Raw genomic sequence first — 21,885 nt, 5'->3', positions numbered from 1 at the left:
CATAAAAACTGACTGTAAGAGCTTTTATAGATATGTGAAAAGAAAAAGATTGGTCAAGACAAATGTAGGTCCCTTACAGTCAGAAATGGGTGAATTGATCATAGGGAACAAGGACATGGCAGACCAATTGAATAACTACTTTGGTTCTGTCTTCACTAAGGAGGACATAAATAGTCTTCCGAAAATAGTAGGGGACCGAGGGTCTAGTGAGATGGAGGAACTGAGGGAAATACATGTTAGTAGGGAAGTGGTGTTAGGTAAATTGAAGGGATTAAAGGCAGATAAATCCCCAGGGCCAGATGGTCTGCATCCCAGAGTGCTTAAGGAAGTGGCCCAAGAAATAGTGGATGCATTAGTGATAATTTTTCAAAACTCCTTAGATTCTGGATTAGTTCCTGAGGATTGGAGGGTGGCTAATGTAACCCCACTTTTTAAAAAAGGAGGGAGAGAAAAACCAGGGAATTATAGACCGGTTAGTCTGACATCAGTGGTGGTGAAAATGCTAGAGTTGGTTATCAAAGATGTGATAACAACACATTTGGAAAGAGGTGAAATCATTGGACAAAGTCAGCATGGATTTGTGAAAGGAAAATCATGTCTGACGAATCTTATAGAATTTTTTGAAGATGTAACTTGTAGAGTGATAGGGGAGAGCCAGTGGATGTGGTATATTTAGATTTTCAAAAGGCTTTTGACAAGGTCCCACACAGGAGATTAGTGTGCAAACTTAAAGCACACGGTATTGGGGGTATGGTATTGATGTGGATAGAGAATTGGTTGGCAGACAGGAAGCAAAGAGTGGGAGTAAACGGGACCTTTTCAGAATGGCAGGCAGTGACTAGTGGGGTACCGCAAGGCTCGGTGCTGGGACCCCAGTTGTTTACAATATATAGTAATGATTTAGACGAGGGAATTAAATGCAGCATCTCCAAGTTTGTGGATGACACGAAGCTGGGCGGTGGTATTAGCTGTGAGGAGGATGCTAAGAGGATGCAGGGTGACTTGGATAGGTTAGGTGAGTGGGCAAATTCATGGCAGATGCAATTTAACGTGGATAAATGTGAGGTTATCTACTTTGGTTGCTAGAACAGGAAAACAGATTACTATCTGAACGGTGGCCGATTAGAAAAAGGGGAGGTGCAATGAGACCTGGGTGTCATTGTACACCAGTCATTGAAGGTGGGCATGCAGGTACAACAGGCGGTGAAAAAGGCAAATGGTATGTTGGCATTCATAGCAAAAGGATTTGAGTACAGGAGCAGGGAGGTTCTACTGCAGTAGTACAAGGCCTTGGTGAGACCGCACCTAGAGTATTGTGTGCAGTTTTGGTCCCCTAATCTGAGGAAAGACATTCTTGCCATAGAGGGAGTACAAAGAAAGTTCATCAGATTAATTCCTGGGATGGCAGGACTTTCATATGAAGAAAGACTGGATAGACTAGGCTTATATTCACTGGAATTTAGAAGATTGAGGGGGGATCTTATTGAAACGTATAAAATTCTAAAGGGATTGGACAGGCTAGATGCAGGAAGATTGTTTCCGATGTTGAGGAAGTCCAGAACGAGGGGTCACAGTTTAAGGATAAAGGGGAAGCCTTTTAGGACCGAGATGAGGAAAAACTTCTTCACACAGAGAGTGGTGAGTCTGTGGAATTCTCTGCCACAGGAAACAGTTGAGGCCGGTTCATTGGCTATATTTAAGAGGAAGTTAGATATGGCCCTTGTGGCTAAAGGGATCGGGGGTATGGAGAGAAAGCAGGTACAGGGTTCTGAGTTGGATGATCAGCCATGATCATACTGAATGGCAGTGCAGTCTCGAAGGGCCGAATGTCCTACTCCTGCACCTATTTTCTATGTTTCTATGTTTCTATAAGACAGTCACAAGATACCCATGGGGTATTTAACATCTCCCTCCAAAAGAATTTTGGTCTGTCATGAGCAAAATTTTAACAAATAGCTATTTACAAAAAAAATACAAATGTATAAAATTTACAACATACACAGTATACATAGTATTATCATACAAATTACTATACAGTAGGAGTGTTACAAATGATAAAATATCACTCCATAAAAACAAAAAGTATATTGTACATTTTACATATAGATAGACAATCAGCAATCACATTATCTTTGCCTTTAATATGTTATCAAAATATTATACTCCTGTAACATCAAACTCCAGTTTAGTAACCTTCTAGTTTTATTTTTCATCTTACTCAGAAACACTAATGGATTATGATCGGTGTAAACTATGAGTGGTTTCTGAGTTGTACCAACATACACATCAAAATGTTGTAAAGCCAAAACAAGAGATAATAATTCCTTTTCTGTAGTCAAATAGTTTCTTTGATGCTCATTAAATTTCTTAGAAAAGTAAGCTACTGGATAATCAACCTCATCACCCTCGTTCCTTTGCAGTAATACTGCTCCTGCAGCCTCATCGCTAGCATCTACAACTAATGAAAATGGTTTTTCAAGATCAGGTGCCCTGAGCACAGGTTGATGACATATCATAATTTTCAATTTCTCAAATGCCTCCTGACAAAGCACTGTCCACACAATCTTTTCATTTTTCTTCAAGAGGTTAGTTAATGGGAGGGCAATATTAGCAAAATTCTTGCAAAATGTTTGGTAATATCCTACCATTCCCAAAAATCTCTGGAGAGTTGTTTTCCCAGTTGGAGTGGGGATCTCTAAAATTGCCCGGACTTTTGCCTGAACAGGCGCTAACTTACCTTGATCCACAACATAACCAAGGTAAGTCACAGTGGCATGTCCAAATTCACTTTTAGCTAGGTTAGTAGTTAAGTTAGCTTTTGAAAGCCTTTCAAATAGCTTCTCCACCACAGTAATGTGTGCTTCCCAAGTATCATTTCCTGTAACTAAATCCTCAATATAGGTAACTGTATCTTTTAACTGTTACGAACCCCGTAACTGGGTCACTTACCAGCAAAGATAGAGAGGTCCGTTGAAGTCTGATGGTACTATTTTTAACAGTATTTATTGGTAAAAATACACAAAAATAATATCAATGCAAACATACAGATACTATACGTCGTTAATACTAAATCTAAACGTGCGGGTATAATAATAATCAATAAGAAATAGCTCTATCGTTGTCTAGGGGTTAATGTATTGTCCGATGGAAATATAAAAGTCACTCAGTTCATTCAGTTCATACAGCCTTCAGCCTTTGGGGACTGCTGGGTTTTCAATTGTTGGAGAGAGGGAGAGGTTTTGAGAATAGAACTTGCCAGCTTTCCTTTATCCGCTCTTGATCCGTATTCGTCCTTTAGCGAGGCTGTTCCGTGGAGGACTTGTCATCCGGGCAAGGATGGACACACACACAAGCCTCCACCGGTCTCATACGTTTCTCCTGGTGTGTCTAAAGGGGTTGTTCCTCAGACCCTCTTTTATCCTTACTCACGGGGTCTCAGATGTCAATCGGGTTGGGATGATGCAATCCCTCAACCAGCCCACTCTGGTCATTCCCTGAGGGCTTCAATGAATAGTACAGTACTCAATACACAATTCCGTCTCCAAGAGACAATGGCCGTTATCAATGGTTCTGCCTTGCTGAGGCTAGGAGACATTCCAACCCCTGTGTATTCTGGACGTCTCTCTCTCATTTCCTGGGTCCCAGACCTGAATTAATAGCGATCTTGCGGTTCTTGAAAAGGAGGGGGCTACTTTGTACCCTTTGGTCCCTCAGAGTTGTGGCTCATTCGTAACACCCCCTTCCTTCAACGCGTTTTTACCATCGGTAAAAACGAAGTAATACAGAGTCTTACAGGATTTTAGAATCTAACACAATACAAAAGTTTTTTTTTCACTACAGAGTAATACAGTTATACATTCAATTCAGCATCTAAACAGTTAACGATTACATTGTCACTTCCTTTAATATCTTAACACCTTGTACCTTACTAAAGTCTTGTAGCATCAGACTTCAATTTAATAACCAGCTATTTTTATTTCTTTCCTTCAGCAAACAAAAAATAAAGAGTTGTGATCTTAGCTTACGTGTATACTACAAAAGTTCATGCAAATACTAATCTTTATGTTACTTTCAAACTTAACAGTCAATCTTCCATGGGGGTTGTCTTTATTATTCACATGCCTTGTCGAAATCCCTTAAAGCCGGATCCTGCTATTTAAAATGCAGCCCATCAACCCTCGCCCCTTTTCCAGTTAACTCCCACGTGGTGAGCTTGTGCACCATGGCGAAATAGGCTTTCGCCCGCTCCTTTCATAGGAGTTATTTTATCAACAATGTGTTCCAAACTTAGACCATTTTCCGAATTTCCACACAATTCTTTAAGTTTAAGCAAGTTGCTAGTTTTCTCTTCAGGACCCTTCAGACTATTAGTTCTCAATTTAAGATCTGAAAGCGATCCCTCTTTGTTCAAACAGCATTTCGAATTCTGCTTTTTCACACCACACTCCTGAATAACAATAGCATGGGGGGCACCTTTACATTCCAACTCAACCTGTAATTGATTCGCAGGCACTGCATTACCAAGCCATTGTCTCTGTAGCCTGGTTGCCGCTTCTGACATCAATCCAGACTTTAAAATTTCTTCATTCAACTTAGGAACTACACTTTTCCCTTTTCCTTCAATAATAATATTCACCTCACCACCTTTTATCTCCTCACTAACTTTTAACACACCTTCAAGCACAAACAACTGGGAATTCTCACTTCCCACTATTACCAAGGTTAACCCTTTCTTCACTGAACCAAGTCCATCTGACCCGCAAGGACTGCATTCCTTTTCAACTGAATCAAATACCTCAGACTTTTTCTGAGCTCCATTACTAGGTTCAGTACCACGTGCATCCACATCTTGAATACACTCAAACGGGACATTTGCCTCTTCCAGGCTTTCAATACCCGTACCCTTTTCAAATTCTAAATTCCCCTGATCCTCCCAACTACTCTCTGGGCAACTCCCTTCCAGAGTAAACTCAACCCCACGGGCTGAAACAACCTCATCTGCCAACCCAGCAGTCTTCTTCAAGGTAATGGCATCCTTTTCATCTAGGACTGCCCTCATTTCATTATCGGGAACACCTTTAGAATTTTCAACTTCTTCAAACAGTTCTGCCAAACCAGACAGATCACCCATGTCCAACCCTGGACCTTTTAACAGCCTTATCTGTTTCTCATCTTTACTTCGTGCCTCTATAAATTTTCTCCTGGCTAAGGGCAGGACTACCTCCTCTCCCTTACTCTCTTTCACTTTACTATTCTCCGTTTTACCACCCTCTAAACCCTCGTGGTACAGGGTCGGTAAAAATGTCTCGGCCAAATCGATACTGGCCAGATTTAAACTGGTCTCGTTCTCAGCTGCCTTTCTCGACATGCTGCGAGTGATCGAGCATGCGGGATAGATCTTGGAATCTAGGGGCGGGACCTCAACACTCACAGGCTGGCTCGTCAGCTTCATTGCTGACCAAACCTTACCACCAGCTAAATCATTACCCAGAAGTACGTCCACATCAGTTCTCGGGAATTCTGATCGCACCCTTATTTCAACTGGTCCAGATACCAGGTCACAATTTATAATGATCCTATGCAAGGGCACCGTTTCTGTCCCTTTTCCTATTCCTCTCAGAGCTACCATTCCCGTCTTGCGACCAAAATCCAGTACCTTACTGCTAATCAATGACAGTTCAGCTCCCGTGTCTCTCCAGATCCGCACTGGAACTGGTGTGTCTCCCTCTCTCACAGACACGGTTCCTTTTTACATACATGTCTCAGACCCTTCTCGTACTCTGTCTACCTGGGGCTCTCTCGTCGATTTACTGATTACCACAGCACATCCTATAGGGACTGCTGCTTTCCATTTTCCTGTCTCCTTCCTCTGAGCAATGCACCTAGGTGCAATATGTCCCCCCTTTCCACAATTAAAACAGGTCAAGCCAGGAAATCTCCTGCCGTCTTGCCTCTCCTCCTCAATCTTACCACTAGCTCCCGGCTGGATCTCTGCCTCAGCCGGTGGGCTTTCTCTACCGTGCCCATGGTCTTTCTGGTAACTCTTATTCGAGGAAAACTTTGTCTTGTGGGTTAGGGCATATTCATCTGCAAACCTAGCAAATTCGGATATGGACTTATTCGGCTTCTCATTCAAATACATCCGGATATCATCCGAAACACAACCTTTAAATTCCTCAATCAGAATTAACTCCCTGAGACGCCAAAAATCTTCTTCCACTATTTCTGCTGTACACCAGCGATCCAAGAGCACACCCTTCTCATAGGCAAACTCGGTATACGTCTGATTCCACCCTTTCTTTAAATTTCTGAACTTTTGTCTATAGGCCTCAGGTACCAATTCGTAGGTCAGAAGAATGGCCTCCTTTACTTTTTCATAATTCTCAGACTCCTCCTCCTTGATGGGCAACGCCGCATATGCCCGTTGTGCCTTCCCTTTTAACACACTTTGTAACAACGCCACCCACTGATCTCTGGGCCACTTCTGATTCACTGCCACCTTTTCAAAATGCAAGAAATAACTATCAACATCTGTCTCCTCGAACGGAGGTACTACCCTCAACTCCCGACTAACATTAAACCGCTCCTCTCGGTCTGACCCTTGAACTCTTCGCTCTTGCCTTAACTTCTCCATATCCAAGTCATGTTGCCTCTGTTTCTCTGCCTCCCTCTCCTTCTCGGCTCTCTCCTTCTCTTTCTCAGCTGCTTCCAGCTGTTTTAACTGAATTTCATGCTCCCTTTGTTTCTCAGCTCTTTTCTGCTCCTTTTCCTTTAGCTGGAGCTCATGCTCCCTTTGTTTCTCAGCTCTGTCCTGCTCTTTCTCCTTTTCAGCTGCTTCCAGCTGCTTTAGCTGGAGCTCATGCTCCCTCTTCCTCTGTTCCGCGTCCAGCCTCAATTTCTCCAACTCTAACTGAGCCGTCCCACTAGCTGGTACCTTTTCAGGGATATTTTCCAATACCTCAGCTGAAAACACATTCTTTACAATATAATACTGAGTTATGGCCCTCCGCACCTCCCACTTTTTCATTGACAACCTCACCTCTGTGAGGTTTAGTCCTTTCGCAATATTTATCAAGTCCGACTTTGTGGCCGCCTCTAGCACCTCCAGAGTCGGGTTTTCTATAAATTCATCCACGTCCATCTTTGCTGGTTTCCTGTCTGGCTACCCGCGCAACCAGATCCAAGTTTGGACTTACAAGCCCGATTCACTGGCCTCCCAATTTCGTGTCAAATCTCGAGACGAGAACCCCAAGTTGTTACAAACCCCGTAACTGGGTCACTTACCAGCAAAGATAGAGAGGTCCGTTGAAGTTTGATGGTTCTATTTTTAACAGTATTTATTGGTAAAAATACACAAAAATAATATCAATGCAAACATACAGATACTATACGTCGTCAATACTAAATCTAAACGTGCGGGTATAATAATAATCAATAAGTAATAACTCTATCGTTGTCTAGGGGATAATGTATTGTCCGATGGAAATATAAAAGTCACTCAGTTCATTCAGTTCATACAGGCTTCAGCCTTTGGGGACCGCTGGGTTTTCAATTGTTGGAGAGAGGGAGAGGTTTTGAGAATAGAAACTTGCCAGCTTTCCTTTATCCGCTCTTGATCCGTATTCGTCCTTTAGCGAGGCCGTTCCGTGGAGGACTTGTCATCCGGGCAAGGATGGACACACACACAAGCCTCCACCGGTCTCATACGTTTCTCCTGATGTGTCTAAAGGGGTTGTTCTCCAGACCCTCTTTTATCCTTACTCACGGGGTCTCAGATGTCAATCAGGTTGGGATGATGCAATTCCTCAACCAGCCCACTCTGGTCATTCCCTGTGGGCTTCAATGAATAGTACAGTACTCAATACACAATTCCGTCTCCAAGAGACAATGGCCATTATCAATGGTTCCGACTTGCTGAGGCTAGGAGACATTCCAACCCCTGTGTATTTTGGATGTCTCTCTCTCATTTCCTGGGTCCCAGACCCAAATTAATAGCGATCTTGCGATTCTCGAAAAGGAGGGGGCTACTTTGTACCCTTCAGCCCCTCAGAGTTGTGGCACATTCGTAACATAACCCATGAATCACAGAGTTAATCATCTGCTGGAAAGTACCTGGGGCATTCTTCATCCCAAATAGAAGAACATTATATTCATATAACCCAGACGGGGTTACAAATGCAGAAATCTCTCTACCTCTATCTGTCAATTGAACACACCAATACTTTTTAAATAAATCAATCTTTGTAAGGAACTTTGCTTGTCCAACTTTATCTACACAATCATCCACTTTAGGGATTGGATACTCATCTGTTTTTGTTACAGCATTCACCTTCCTGCAGTCAGTACAAAACCGAATACTACCATCTGACTTAAGCACCATAACACAAGGTGAACTCCAAAATGAATTAGAAGGTCTAATAATATTATTCTCTAACATATACTTAATTTCTTTCTCAGCAAGTTCACATTTTTCCATGTTCATCCTGTATGGATGTTGCTTTATGGGATTGGCATCTCCAACATCTACATCATGTGAAGCTACTGTGGTTCTTCTAGGAACATCTGGAAGTAAAACTCAATATTTAAGAATTAATTGCTTCATCTGCTGCTTCTGCTCTGGCTGTAAAAGAGCTAAATTCTCATCAATGTTTTCCAGAATGGTTGAGTTCGGTAATCTGGCAGAAACAATGTTGGGTTTAGAATGAGTTTCAGGTGAATCATCCATTATGTTCCTAGTGAGATCAGACTCATTATTATTGACCACAACAGTCATAGTAGCAGATTGTTTCTCATAATATGGTTTTATCATATTTATATGACAAAACTATGTTGGCCATCTTTGATCTGGAGTTTTTATCACATAATCCACATCATTAACTTTAGACATAATTGCATAAGGACCATGAAATTTAGCTTGTAAAGGATTCATTTGCAGCAGGAAAAGAACCAACACCTAATCTCCAGGCTTAAATATCCTCATTCTAGCTTCTTTATCATACCAGGTTTTCATTTTCTCCTGAGCCGATTTTAAACTTACCCTGGCTAAGCTACAAACTTTATGTAATCGGTCCTTAAATTTTAAAACATAATCCAGCAAATGAGTGTGTACCTCTTTATTACTCCATTGTTCTTTTAGTAAGGCCAAAGGTCCAATAACTCTATGCCCAAATACAAGTTCAAATGGACTAAAACCTAATGATTCCTGTACTGACTCCCATACTACAAATAGAAGCAAATATATGCCCTCATCCCAATCATTTTCATTTTCTACACAATACATCCTAATCATAGTCTTGAGGGTAGAATGAAACCTCTCCAAGGCTCCTTGCGATTCTGAATGGTATGCAGACAAGGTAATCTGCTTAGCTCCAAGTTTATAAACTATCTGTTGAAACAATCCAGACATAAAATTACTACCTTGATCAGATTGTATTTCCTTAGGCAACCCAAAATAAGTAAAGAATTTTATACCAGCCTTTATTACAGTTTTAGCCATTATATTCCTAAGTGGTATTGCCTCTGGAAACCTAGATGTAGTGCACATGATGGTCAACAAGTATTGATGATCAGTTTTTGTTTTTGGTAATGGTCCTACACAATCTACAATAATTTTGGAAAACGGTTCACCGAATGCCGGAATCGGTTGCAGGAGTAACTTGATTAGGTTTACCCTCAATGTGACAAGTATGACACATTCTGCAAAACGTCACCACATATTTTCTCAAACCAGGCCAGTAAAAATGTTTAAAAACCTTGTTCACAGTTTTCTTCAAACCTTGATGTCCACCCAAGGGCACACTATGAGCTAAAGTTAAAATCTCATTCCGATAAACTTTAGGAACTACTACCTGGTGAACAACCTTCCATTCATCACTTGCAGGAATTGTAGATGATCTCCACTTCCTCATCAATACTCCTTTCTCAAAATAATATCCTATTGGCACCTCCTCAATTTCACTATCCGGAAGAGCTTGTTCCTTTAATTTGATCATCTCAGTCTCTGCTCTGTTATCATCTCCTTCCGAGACAGAGACAAATCTTTAGGGTCAGACTTATTCCAAGAATCTTGATCAAACAATGAAGGTAAGAAGGTTTCTGACACATCCTCAAAATTTGAATCCCAAATTACCTTACCTTTCTCACTAACTTCTGATTTAATTTCTGGTTTACCTTGACTCTCTGTGCTATTTTTCCTTTTAAAAGTTCTGCCCTGAGGAAATTTATTCTTATGGATTAAAGCATACTCATCAGCTAATTTAGCAGACTCCTACCTCAACAGGGATGCTCCTTTTAAATTCCCCCATTAAAATCAAGTCTTTCAATTTATTACAGTCCCCATTTACATTTTTAGAGGAAACCCATCTCTCAAAACACACAGCTTTATCGTAGGCAAATTCCACGTAAGTTTTTTCCAGGGATTTCTTCAAATTTCTGAATCTTTCTCTATAGGCTTTTGGAACCAGTTCATACGCTTTCAGTATATGCTACTTCACAATATCATAATCAAGTGCTTGCTCATCAGTTAAAGCTGTATAAACTTGTTGTGCCTTGCCTTTAATTACATTCTGTAATATCACTGGCCATTTCTCCTTCAACCACTCTGAAATCAGAGCAACAGTTTCAAAATGTTGAAAGTATTTCTCTACTTCTGTTTCTCTAAATGGAGGAACCAATTTAATTTCCTGACTAACAACAAATGTTTTTCTAGAACCAGAGGATTGATCACTGGACCTTAATTCCGCCATCGCAAGTTCAACTTCCTTCTTTTTATTTTCAGCTTCTAACCGACTTAGTTCCAAGTTAGCTTCCAATTTTGTTTTTTCTGTTTTAACTCAGCTTCTATTCTAAGCTTTTCTAATGCTACCTGTTCCAGGTGTAACTGGATCGCTGCTTTACTAACAGGGAACCTGTCTAACACTGCTTCATCAAAAACACTGGAATCTATATAGTGTTCCACGATTTTCTTCTGAATTACAGGCTTTGTTGTAGCCTTTGAAACACCTTTAAGTACCAACCTGCTAGCAATCTCAGATACATCACTCTTTTTTGCCTTCGCTAATAACTCCGGGTCTGGCGATGCCAGAAAGTCGTCAATATTCATTGTTGCCGAATACCACCCACAATCCAATCAAACAAAAGAATTGGGTATTTCCCTTTTCCAAAACAGACTGATAAGTAAACAAGCATTTAAGCACAAAAACAGAACATATCCCAGACGAACCCCCAATTGTTATGATACGGTAACAATGAATACAGAATCGAGACAGATTTTTTTTATAAACAAAGAATCATCTATTTAAACTCAGCTCAACAACAAACGAAAAGTAAACAAATGACTAAATTAACCGGAAGTTAACAGCTATACGGTAACTCGAACAGTCCTTAAAGTGATAAATGCGAACACAGTTGTTAAATGTGGTAAATGCGAAAGTCCAAATGATTTACACAGACAACAAGGAGTGACTTTCCTGAAGTAACTAATTCCTCAACAATGTGACGTTACTGCTGATCCCAGCTGAAATATGCCTTGCCCGAAGGATTAATGACGGAGGAAATAAAATTTGCTTAAAGAACTAACCTTTACTTTGGCGAATAACACTGCCCTAACCCTTTCTGCCCTTACACAAGACAGGGGTTATTTCAATGCAGGTTACTATTTCCGGAACGAAGATCCAATAAGGTCGATCCTGTATTACCGCTGACGACACCAACTTTATTCGATCCTTCGGGTTCCCGCACTTCGGCAAATCTTCACTCTCCAATACTTAGACTTTAAAATTAAATCAAAGATACATTAAACCTAACTGGCAGTGATTTTAAAAACTGCCGGCACAACTTACAATATAAGTAAAACTCCGCTTTAAAAGGAATATGCAGCATAACGGAGTAACTGATGAATTAAACTATGAATGAACCTGCATCACAGCAAGGCTTTCCCGTTTTATACCTGTTAGAACAGGCCATCACATGACCTCTCACTGGCGGGAAAATTACACCATGTGATCTCACACTGGCGGGAAATTACATCAGCCCACCATCACAAGACCATTACATCATGCTCACCAGATACTCAATTACATCATGGTCATAAGACAGTCACAAGATACCCACGGGGTATGTAACACTGTCCTCAGCTTCCCATCTCAAAGCCAGTTTTAAATCACCTAACTAATCCTCTCAGGATCCCTAGGGACTAAACTTTCCAGACCAACCTACTGTACCTTGTTGAAGCTGCTGTAGTTCAAATAGGCAAATTTCATCCCACCCTCATCTACTCATTGGCAACTTCAGAAAACTCTAAATGGTTCCTCAGTCATGACTTCCTATGCACAAAGCCTCGTTAACTCGTGTCTATCCCTCGGAGCTCCTTCCAGTAACCTCCCCATTACTGATGTCGGGCTGACTGGCCTCTGGCTTACCCTTGCTTCTTAAACATCACGATATTAGCCACCTTTCAGTCTTCTGAAACTTCATCAGTGAAGAACGATGAAACAAATACAGTATCTCTGAAAGGGCCTCCATAATTTCTTCTCTAGCCTCCCACAAAGTCCAAAGCATTTGGTCAGACTGTGCACATTTATCTAATTTAATGTCCTGTCAGGCTGCAAGTACCCCACTCCTAGTAATATGAATGTCCTCCAAAACATCTCTTGAGCAGCCATGACTTTTCCCCACTAAAGGGCGGAATATTAATTAAAAATTCCACCCATCTTCTAGGCTCAAGACATTGGTGGTCCTGCTGATCTCCAAGAGAACCTACATTCTCTCTAGCCATCCTTTTACTTTTAAAATAGCTATAGAACCTCTTGAGTTTTCCTTAACTGTACCTGCCAGATATATCACGTACCCTGTCTTTGCTCTCCTGATTTCCTTCTTTAGAGTATTCTTAATCTTTTGAAAGACTTTAGGGGATTTGTTTGATTCTGATCTTCTAAACCCAATGTACGCTTCCTTCTTTTTTTTGACCAGAGCCTCAATATCTCTTGTCAGCCAAGATTCCATCAACTTGCCAGGTTTACCCTTCTCTCTGACATTAACATGCTGCTCCTGGACACTTGCTTTCATACTCTTAAAAGCCTCACATTGACATTCATTCTTTTACTTTCAGCCATACTCACCCAATCATCCTCCACCAGAAGTTGTCCAATTCCTCCAAAGTTAGTGCTGCTCCATTTTAGGACCCTAACCTGTGGACCTGACTTAACCTTTTCTGTCACTATCTTAAAACTAATAGAATTATGGTCACTAGAGCCAAATTACTCCCTGACTGCAACTTCTGCCACTTGCCCTGCCTCATTTCCTCAGAGGAAATCCAGTATTTCACTCTACTGAGTAAGGCTCTCCATATATTTACTCAGGAAACTGTACCAGATACATTTTACAAATTTCACTCTTTGTGGAATCACACCTCTCTAGGTATTCAACACTGGGGAAATAAAAATCTTGCAGTAAAACGTTCTATAATTCTATGAGCAATCCCCCTCCATGGCTCCTCTTCGAGATCCCACTGACTATGGCGGGTGGGGTCTACAACACAGCCCCACCAGAATGTCCATCATTTTCTTGTTTCTGAGTTCTACTCATATAGCCTCACTGGTCAATCCCCCAAGAACGTCACCTCTAAGCACCCTCCCTTATCTAAAGGGCTACACCTCCTCTTTATGTCTCTCACATTTACCTTTACTTTTGTCATGCCTGTAGCGTCTGTATCCTAGAATACTGAGCTGCCAATCCTCCAGTCCTGCCCTTCTCTCAGCCCTGCCCTTCTCTCAGCCATATTTCTGTTATCTAAATTATCCCACTTCTCAGAACCAATCCATGCTCTGAGTTCATCTGCCTTCCCTGTTAAACCTCGTGCATCGAAATAAATGTAGCTTAACTGAGTGTTTATTTCCCTGACTTTACTGTGTCTCTGGCTATCCTGATTACTAGATTTGCCCTCACTGGCTCACTTTCTCATAACTTGTTTGAAAGAATTTTATATCCTAGGACTTGCTGCTGCTTGGAGTCCCAACCCTTTGCCAACCTAGCTTAAACCCTTCCATGTAGCAGTAGCACATTTCCCTGCAAGGATATTGGTCACTTTCTAGCTCAAGAGCAACCTGTACCTCTTGTATAGATCACCTCCACCCCAGAAAAAATCCTATTGTTCCAAGAACCTGATGGGATTTGAACTCACGACCCTGGACAACTTGGGATGACTAGCCCACATACTTAATCAGTCTACCAGCTTACCGGGATAAAGGCGGACCATAACATATGATCCCCTCTATAAATCTGAAAACAAGGATTGTATTTCAAATTAGAAAATAATGTGAATAATTCTCTCACTCACACTAGAAACCCAGTCAGAATCCCTGAGGCAGAATCTTAACATTGCTTCAAATATAGAAAAACAACTGCACATCATCTGATGTTGCGACTCCTGTGTGTGTGTTACCAGGTGGAGATAGATACAATTTCTATTCTCACACACAAGCTTATTATTGTCTTTAACATGGTATGAATGCTGTTCTGCAAGAAATCTGATTGAATCACAGAAGACCAGAAACTTTGACCCATCTGGAACATCTAGAACTTTCTTGGGCCAGACTAGACATCCTGGCTTTCCATCATCGGACCCCTCTATGAAGATCACTCATTTTGGAATAGACTCAAAAGTTCGAAGTATATGGACCTATCATATTAAATATTATTGTGAAGAAAGCATAACAGCACCTCTACTTCCTCAGGAGTCTGCGGAGGTTCAGCACATCATCGAAAACCTTGGTAAACTTCTATGGGAACACCAATGCCTTTGAGTGTAAAATCCTACCGAAGGTAATAGATTTGGCCCGGTACACCATGGGTGAAACTCACCCAAATATTGAGCACATCTAAATGAAGCATTGCCGTAGGAATCAGCATCAATCATCAAAAACCCTCACCAACCAGGCCATTCTCTTTTCTTGCTGCTGCTGTCAGGTGGAAGGTACAAGAGCCTCAGGACTTGCACCACCAGGTTTAAGAACAGTTACTACCCCTCAACCATGATGGGAGTTGAAAATAGCCTCCAAATAGTAACCAAGCTGTGGGGTTAAGGCATGTAATAAAGGCAAAGACACAATTGTAATAGGGGACTTCAAATGCAAGATGATTGGGAAAATCAGATCGCAAGAGAGGGAATTTGTTGAATGCCTATGATGTGGCTTTTTAGAGCAGTTTGTGCTTGTGTCTATTCGAGGAAAGGCTGTCTTAGATTGAATGTTATGTAATAACCCAGATCTTATTAGGGAACTTAATGTAAAGGAACCCTTAGGAGGCAGTGATCATAATATGATTGAATTCATACTGCAGTTTGAGACAGAGAAGCACAAGTCACATGTATCAGTATCACAATGAACAAAGGCCCAGGTGGGCTGGGGGAGGATACTGGCAGGGATGACGGCAGAACAGAGGTGGTTGAAGTTTCTGGGAATAGTTCACAAGGTGCAGGATAGATACGTCCCACAGAAGAAGAAGTTCTCAAATGGCAGTGGTAGGCAACCATGGCTGACAAGGGAAGTTAAGGACTGCATAAAGCCAAGGAAAGGGCATATAAGGTAGCAAAAGTGAGTGGAAAGTGTCACTCCACTCTTTAAGAAGGGAGGAAGGCAAAAGAAAGGAAATTATAGGCCATTTAGCCCCACCTCAGTGGTTTGGAAAGTGTTGCAGTCTATTATTAAGGATGAGGTTCAGGGGAGACTAATGATAAAATAAGTCAAAGTCAGCATGGTTTCTGTTAAGGGAAATCTTCCCTGATATGATTCTTTGAAGAAGTAACAAGCAGGGTGGACAAAGCAGAGGCAGTGGATGTCGCTTACTTGGGTTTTCAAAAGGTGTTTGATAAGCCACCACACATGAGGCTACTTAACCAGATAGAATCCTATGGCATTACAGGAAAGATACTGTCATGGACTGAGGAATGTCTGACAGGCAGGAGGCAGTGAATGGGACTAAAGGGGGCCTTTTCTGGTTGGCTGCCAGTGACTAGTGGTGTTCCTCAGGGGTCTGTATTGGGATCACTACTTTTCACACTGTTGTTCAGTGATTTGGGTAATGGAATTGATGGCTTTGTGGCAAAGTTTGTGGATGATATGAAGATAGGTGGAGGGGTAGGTAGTGTTGAGGAAGCAATGCGATTGCAGCAGGACTTAGAGAAATTGGAAGAATGAGCAAAAATGTGGCAAATGGAATAGAGTTTTGGGAAATGTATGATAATGAATTTTGGTAAAAGGATCTATTATCTAAATAGGGAGAATGTTCAAACTTCAGAGATCCAGAGGAACTAAGGGGTCCTCAAACAAGATTCCCAAAAGGTTAATTTACAGGGTGAGTCTGTGGTAAGGAAGGCAAATGCAATGTTGGCGTTTATTTCAGGTGGAATAGATTTAAAAGCAAGGAGATAATGCTGAGGCTTTGTAAGACACTAGTCAGGCTGCACTTGGAGTACTGTCAATAGTTTTGATCCCCACATCTCAGAAAGGATGTGTTGTCATTGGAGAGAGTCCAGACAAGGTTCATGAGGTTGATTCCGGGAATGAAGGAGTTAACATATGAGGAGTCTATATCAGCTTTGGGCCTGTACTCACTGGAATTTAGAAGAATGCAGGGGAATCTCATTGAAACCTTCTGAATGTTGAGAGGACCAGATAAAGTGGATGTAGAGAGGATGTTTCATCTGGAGGGTGTATCTGGAACTAGAGGGCACAGCCTCAAAAATTGAGGGGCGACTTGTTAGAACAGATGTAAGGAGGAATTTGTTTTTAGCCAGAGAGTAGTGAATCTTTGGAATGCTCTGCCACAGACTGCGATGGAGGCTAAGTCGATAGGTATATTAAGGTGGAAATTAATCGTTTCCTGATCAGTCAGGGCATCAAAGGCTAGGGAGAGAAGGCAGGTGTACGGGGTTGAGTGGGATCTGAGATCAGCCATGATAGGGTGGAAGAGCAGACCCAGGCTCCTATGTCTTATAATCTAACCCTCAGGCTCTTGAAGAAAAGGGGATAACTACACTCATTTAAGTACTCTCTTATCTTGCTAATTCATGCTCCTTATTTATTGCTATTTATTTATATCAGTGTTTACACAGTTTATAGTTAGCTGTTCCTGATGTTTACAGTTACCGTTCTATAGATTTGCTGAGTATGCCCACAGAAAAAGAATCTCAGGGCTGTATGTGGTGACATGTATGTACTCCGATAACAAATTGTATTTCAAAATAAATTTTACTTTGAATTTAGAACTTTGTCAAATGGAATGTGTTTGGGGAACTTAATTAGACAAATACAGTTATGGAAAAAATCCAGACATTGTTAAAGGCAGCTCATAAAAATTGGGAATGCTATTAGAAATGATCCACTCAGAAACAGAGTCTTATTTAATCCACTCAACTCTTTTCTTAAAATGACATTTATTGAATTCACAAGTAATTTTAAAGTTTGTTTCTGTTCAAGTGACATCCTCCAGGTACAAAATACTTCAGAACAGCAGGAGCTACCATTAAAATCACTGGCATAGCACAACAGTTAGCTTCACAAAACCAAGTGCAGTATTCCTCACAGTTAATAACAAAGTTACTCTATGAACAGTAATCATTCAGACAAGCACGGACAGAAGAGCTTTTTGGAGCCAGCCTCCAATATGTCAGTAAACATTTATTTACACAAGCAAATAATTAAATGCAGGGGTTCCAGGAGTGTGTCTGTGTTCATCTACTATCTCAGCTTCCCAACACCACCGAGTTAGATGTAACCTTTTGTTGTCATTCTTTAATGCCAGTGCGGGACCACGGGCACCCACTAAATATGCCACTGACCTCCCACTCCTTTGTCTATCCGAGTATCTTATTTTGGCCAACAACCTTACTACTCTCCGTTGTCTGTCACTCAAACCCAACCTCCTCCCTTTCATTGTCTGCACATCCACCCCTCCCATGATGTAGTGGCTGCATAACTCTACCAAAGGTCCAAGAATCAACTCTCTGCTTTGGGTAAGCTGGCTCTACCAATTAATGATGAAAAATAAAACTGACCAGTCATCCTGTGGAACAACAGCAGGCTACTAGCTCCAGAGTAAATATTGAGCAAGCATTCTCTGCAGCTTTTGGAATAAGCCAGTGACATTCATAAAAATGGTTCTCAATGGGTTTCAAATCCTGAAAAACTCACAATCATCAGGAAGTTATTTAATCACCAAATGGTTAATTTGAAAGGGCAAAGCAGCCACTGCAGACCTGAAGGTAAAAACAGCTGACTTGCTCGCCTGATCTGATTTCCTCCTGACTGAATCCTTATTTTCCACCACATTCAACCTTCAGCAAAAGGAGGATACAGTTAGCTGAATGGACCTGAGGGGCTGTATGGCCTCTCTAGTTTCAGTGTGTTTGTGTGTGTGTGGGGGGGGGGAGTGGTGGGCTGACACCAGGGTAAACTGGGCAGTGTGAGGTGCACATTCAGTGGACTGGACAGATTAGCAAGTGGCTGAAAACTTGTTCGACTGAATCACACATGCGAGAACATCACAGTGATGGCCTTGGAGTGAGTTTTTCCATCTGGGATTGCTAAAATACCAGGCGCAAAGTTCAATGAGATAAACACCACAGACAGCAGCAATTGTCATCCACATCCCAGATAGCGTGGGTATTCATGTAGACTTCAATAGTTAATGTATTGCATTACAATATATTGCTTTCATTTCAAAACTGGACAATACCTGTCCTACATTAAAATCTAATAATCTGTTTTCCAGTAGATCTGTCTTAGAGGTTTCATCTTCTTCTATATTATAGTGATCATGTTCAGATTAATTCATAATTATTCTAACATAAACAAGAATAGCTGGACATACTCTGAGTCGGGCAACTTCGGGGATGAATGAATTATTACAATAGATTATCTTTTTCCAAGATTTGCAATAACTAAAACCATTCATTCTGCTTTTCTTTGTGGATGCAACCTGACTTGCTGGGATCCATCTCATGCTAGTTTTAGTTAATACTTTCAGCATCTGAAGGATTTTACTTTCATTGTTCTGGAGTTCCACATCGATGTTTTGTGGAGCAAGGGAAGTGAATACCATTTTGCTTGCAAATTTACAACCAGTGACATTGTCAATCAAAAGACTTTAGCACTAAAGTGCTTAGGCATTGGAACCATCAGCAAGTTTACACCAAACCTTTTGTTGTAAAGGGCTGGCGATAGTTTGGCACAGATGTACTAGATCTCCATCTCCACATGCATTCTGCAAAGTCCTGAGCTTGGCAGAGAATGCTGACCAATATATCAGTAAGCTACGATAAAACAAAGTACACCATCGGCATCACCTACAGATTACAAATTTCATCTCTTATTTCCTCAGGCATTACTAATTTAAATCTGCAACTTAAATGCTGGGCAAACAAAAAATTCAAAAGCCTTAAACTCAGATGAGAAAACAAGTATCATGCGAGTTTAAACAATCAAGGCCTCTTAAGTCAGTAATTAGCTGTGGGCCAGTTCTTGAGTCATGAAAGGTGCTATTAAATGCAATTCTTTCTAAATAATGTCTAACCAATATCTCTAGAGGTCGGATTATTCAATGTTGGTCTCCAGTTTTCAGGATGTCCTTTGCTCAAAGGGGAAGTTTCAAACTGCAAAGAAAACAGCTTTGAAGTAAGTTATGAGTTATCCTCTGGAAAGGACTGATAGCAGAAACTCTTAGGCAACTGTTCCTGTTAGATTCAATGTGAGAACAAATGCACTGCATGGATAACCAATTCCGAACAGTTTGGTACGACAGGGAAGAGCTGTCACTCCATCTAGTCTTTGAATCTCCTGTTAGCTTGAAGTTTCTTCAAGTAAGCCTCCTGGTCAGCATCAGCGCTGCAGTCCCGCTCGCCCAGATACACAGTGTTGGGCTTTCTTCTGAGGGTTGAATCCCGGCTGGAGCCAATGGTCAGTGTGTCCGAATTGGTTTCGCTCCTCTCAGCTCCGCTGACATTAATGGTGGCAACGCTGCAGAAATGTGTATCCTCCTGTTCGAGGTCACTGGCAGAAGAACCCGAAGAGTTGCCATTATTTTTGGCCGACCTATAGCTCCTGTAGTCCCGGTTTAGGTCATTGAGTTCATAAGCCTCGTGGACATCCATGCTGCCCTGAGGGGACTTCCACTCCCAGGGTCCCACGCCATTCCCAGAGGAAACATGCACGACAGGGTGGGATCCATGGGCATCCACTGTGACGATGCTGGAAGAGTCACGGTCTGAAGGAGACTTATAGTGGGAGGAGTCGGAGCTACTGGAGCCCTCAGAGTGCTTCGGTGTGACGGTGATCATGCTCTGTTGCTTCGACATGGCGATCACCTGCATGATGCGGGGCTGGTTGTTAGGTCGCGGCACACCTCCCTTCTCCGCCATGAGCATCCACTTGGCCCGAGCCGAGTTACTCTTGGGGGACGTGCTGGTGTTCCCTTGGGTCTCCTCGGGGATGTGGACCAGCTGGGATGGCCCAGGCCGCGACTGGATGAGGACACGGGCACCGCCGCCTCTCTCCGAGTTTCTGGCCTGCACCATGGGATAGAGCGATGACGGGGCGGGCTCCTCTTGGTCAAAGCCCACACCCCTCAGCTCCAGAGCCGTCCTCATCTGCGGCTGTGACTGGCTGATAGCTGGGTCATGATCCAGTGACATGGCATCGACTGACTTCTGCTTCCACTGGGAGATCAGCTGCTTGGACCGAGAGGCATCCATTGAGACATGAATGGTCATGTGACGGCGGGCAGCTTCATCCAGGTTTGGGGTGTTGACACGGGGAAGGGTGTTGCTGAAGGTCACCATGTTCTCCTTGCCCATCGGGCTGCGTGGTGCCAGCAGTTCCACGTCAACGCTGGCCCGCTTTAAGCTGTTCAGGGAATTCTTCTCCCTTTGGGCCAGCTGCTGTTCCAATCCATCGAGCCGGGGCTGTGGATTGAGCTCGTCTGTGCTGAGGGATTTGCTCTGCTGGTAGACCGAGTCATGGCGGAGGTGTGTCAGGGGTCTGAGCCCACTCTTAGGAGATGGTCTGCTGGGAGACGTATCCTCTGATGCCTTGAAGTTCCCGACTGCATGAAACCCCTGTAAGAGCAAAATAAGGAACAGCAATTTCCACCAGTCACAATTGAGTGTGGTAACTCAGAGTCGATTCAAACTTTAAAACTGCTCTGCCTGTGACCTCAAGTAACTGCAGAGGACTGTGGACACAGCTCAGCACATCACAGAAACCAGCCTTCCTTTTATAGACTCTGTTCATACTTCTCACTGCTTCCATAAAGTAGCCAGTGTAATCAAAGATCCCACCCACCCTAGACATTCTCTCTTCTCCCTCCTCCCATCTGGTAGAAGATACAAAATCTTGAAAGCCTGCACTACCAGGTTCAAGTACAGCTTTTATCCCACTGGTGTAAAGCTACGATGGGTTCTTGACCTCACAAACTACCTCATTACTGCCTTGTACCTTATTGTCTACCTGCACTGCACATTCCATGTAACTGTAATACGTTATTCTGCAACCTTTTACTGGTTTCCCTTGTACTGCCACAATGTACTGCTGTAATGAAATGGTCTGTCTAGATGGCAGTTCTGTTTACCAATTCCCCTGTATCCTAGTTCTTCAAACCCTTGACTTGTAGTCCCCAACACAAAGATGGCCTGACACTGCTTCTGTCATCCAGCCAGGTTATTGGCCACAAATGGTCAGCACACCTCAGGAGGCATCCATCACCAATGGGTAAAGGAGTTAAACTGACATTCTTTGGAATTTAAAAGAATAAAAATTTTGCTGCAATATGGATCTTACAGGGGCTTGACAGGGTTGATGTTGAGATGTTTTCATAAGTGACAGAAACTCATTT

At 42.1% G+C, this 21,885-nt stretch overlaps 1 protein-coding gene across 7 annotated transcripts in view; it reads right to left on the bottom strand.

Annotated features, from left to right (window-relative positions):
- Nucleotides 1-17,412: 17,412 nt before the first annotated feature.
- LOC140740028 (phospholipid phosphatase-related protein type 3-like) overlaps nucleotides 17,413-21,885 on the bottom strand; it is a 144,360-nt gene continuing 139,887 nt past the window's right edge. For all 7 annotated transcript variants that reach the window (XM_073068830.1, XM_073068835.1, XM_073068829.1 and 4 more), the window contains exon 8: nucleotides 17,413-21,109. In XM_073068830.1, the coding sequence (XP_072924931.1) occupies nucleotides 19,817-21,109 (1,293 nt within the window). In that variant the 3' untranslated portion in view covers nucleotides 17,413-19,816. The remainder of the gene's footprint in view (nucleotides 21,110-21,885) is intronic.

This window comes from Hemitrygon akajei, chromosome 16 (genome assembly GCF_048418815.1).
Source record: "Hemitrygon akajei chromosome 16, sHemAka1.3, whole genome shotgun sequence".
In the NCBI taxonomy this organism is placed as follows: domain Eukaryota; kingdom Metazoa; phylum Chordata; class Chondrichthyes; order Myliobatiformes; family Dasyatidae; genus Hemitrygon; species Hemitrygon akajei.
Note: the sequence above shows the minus strand (reverse complement) of the source record. Positions and strands in the feature narration are given on the sequence as shown.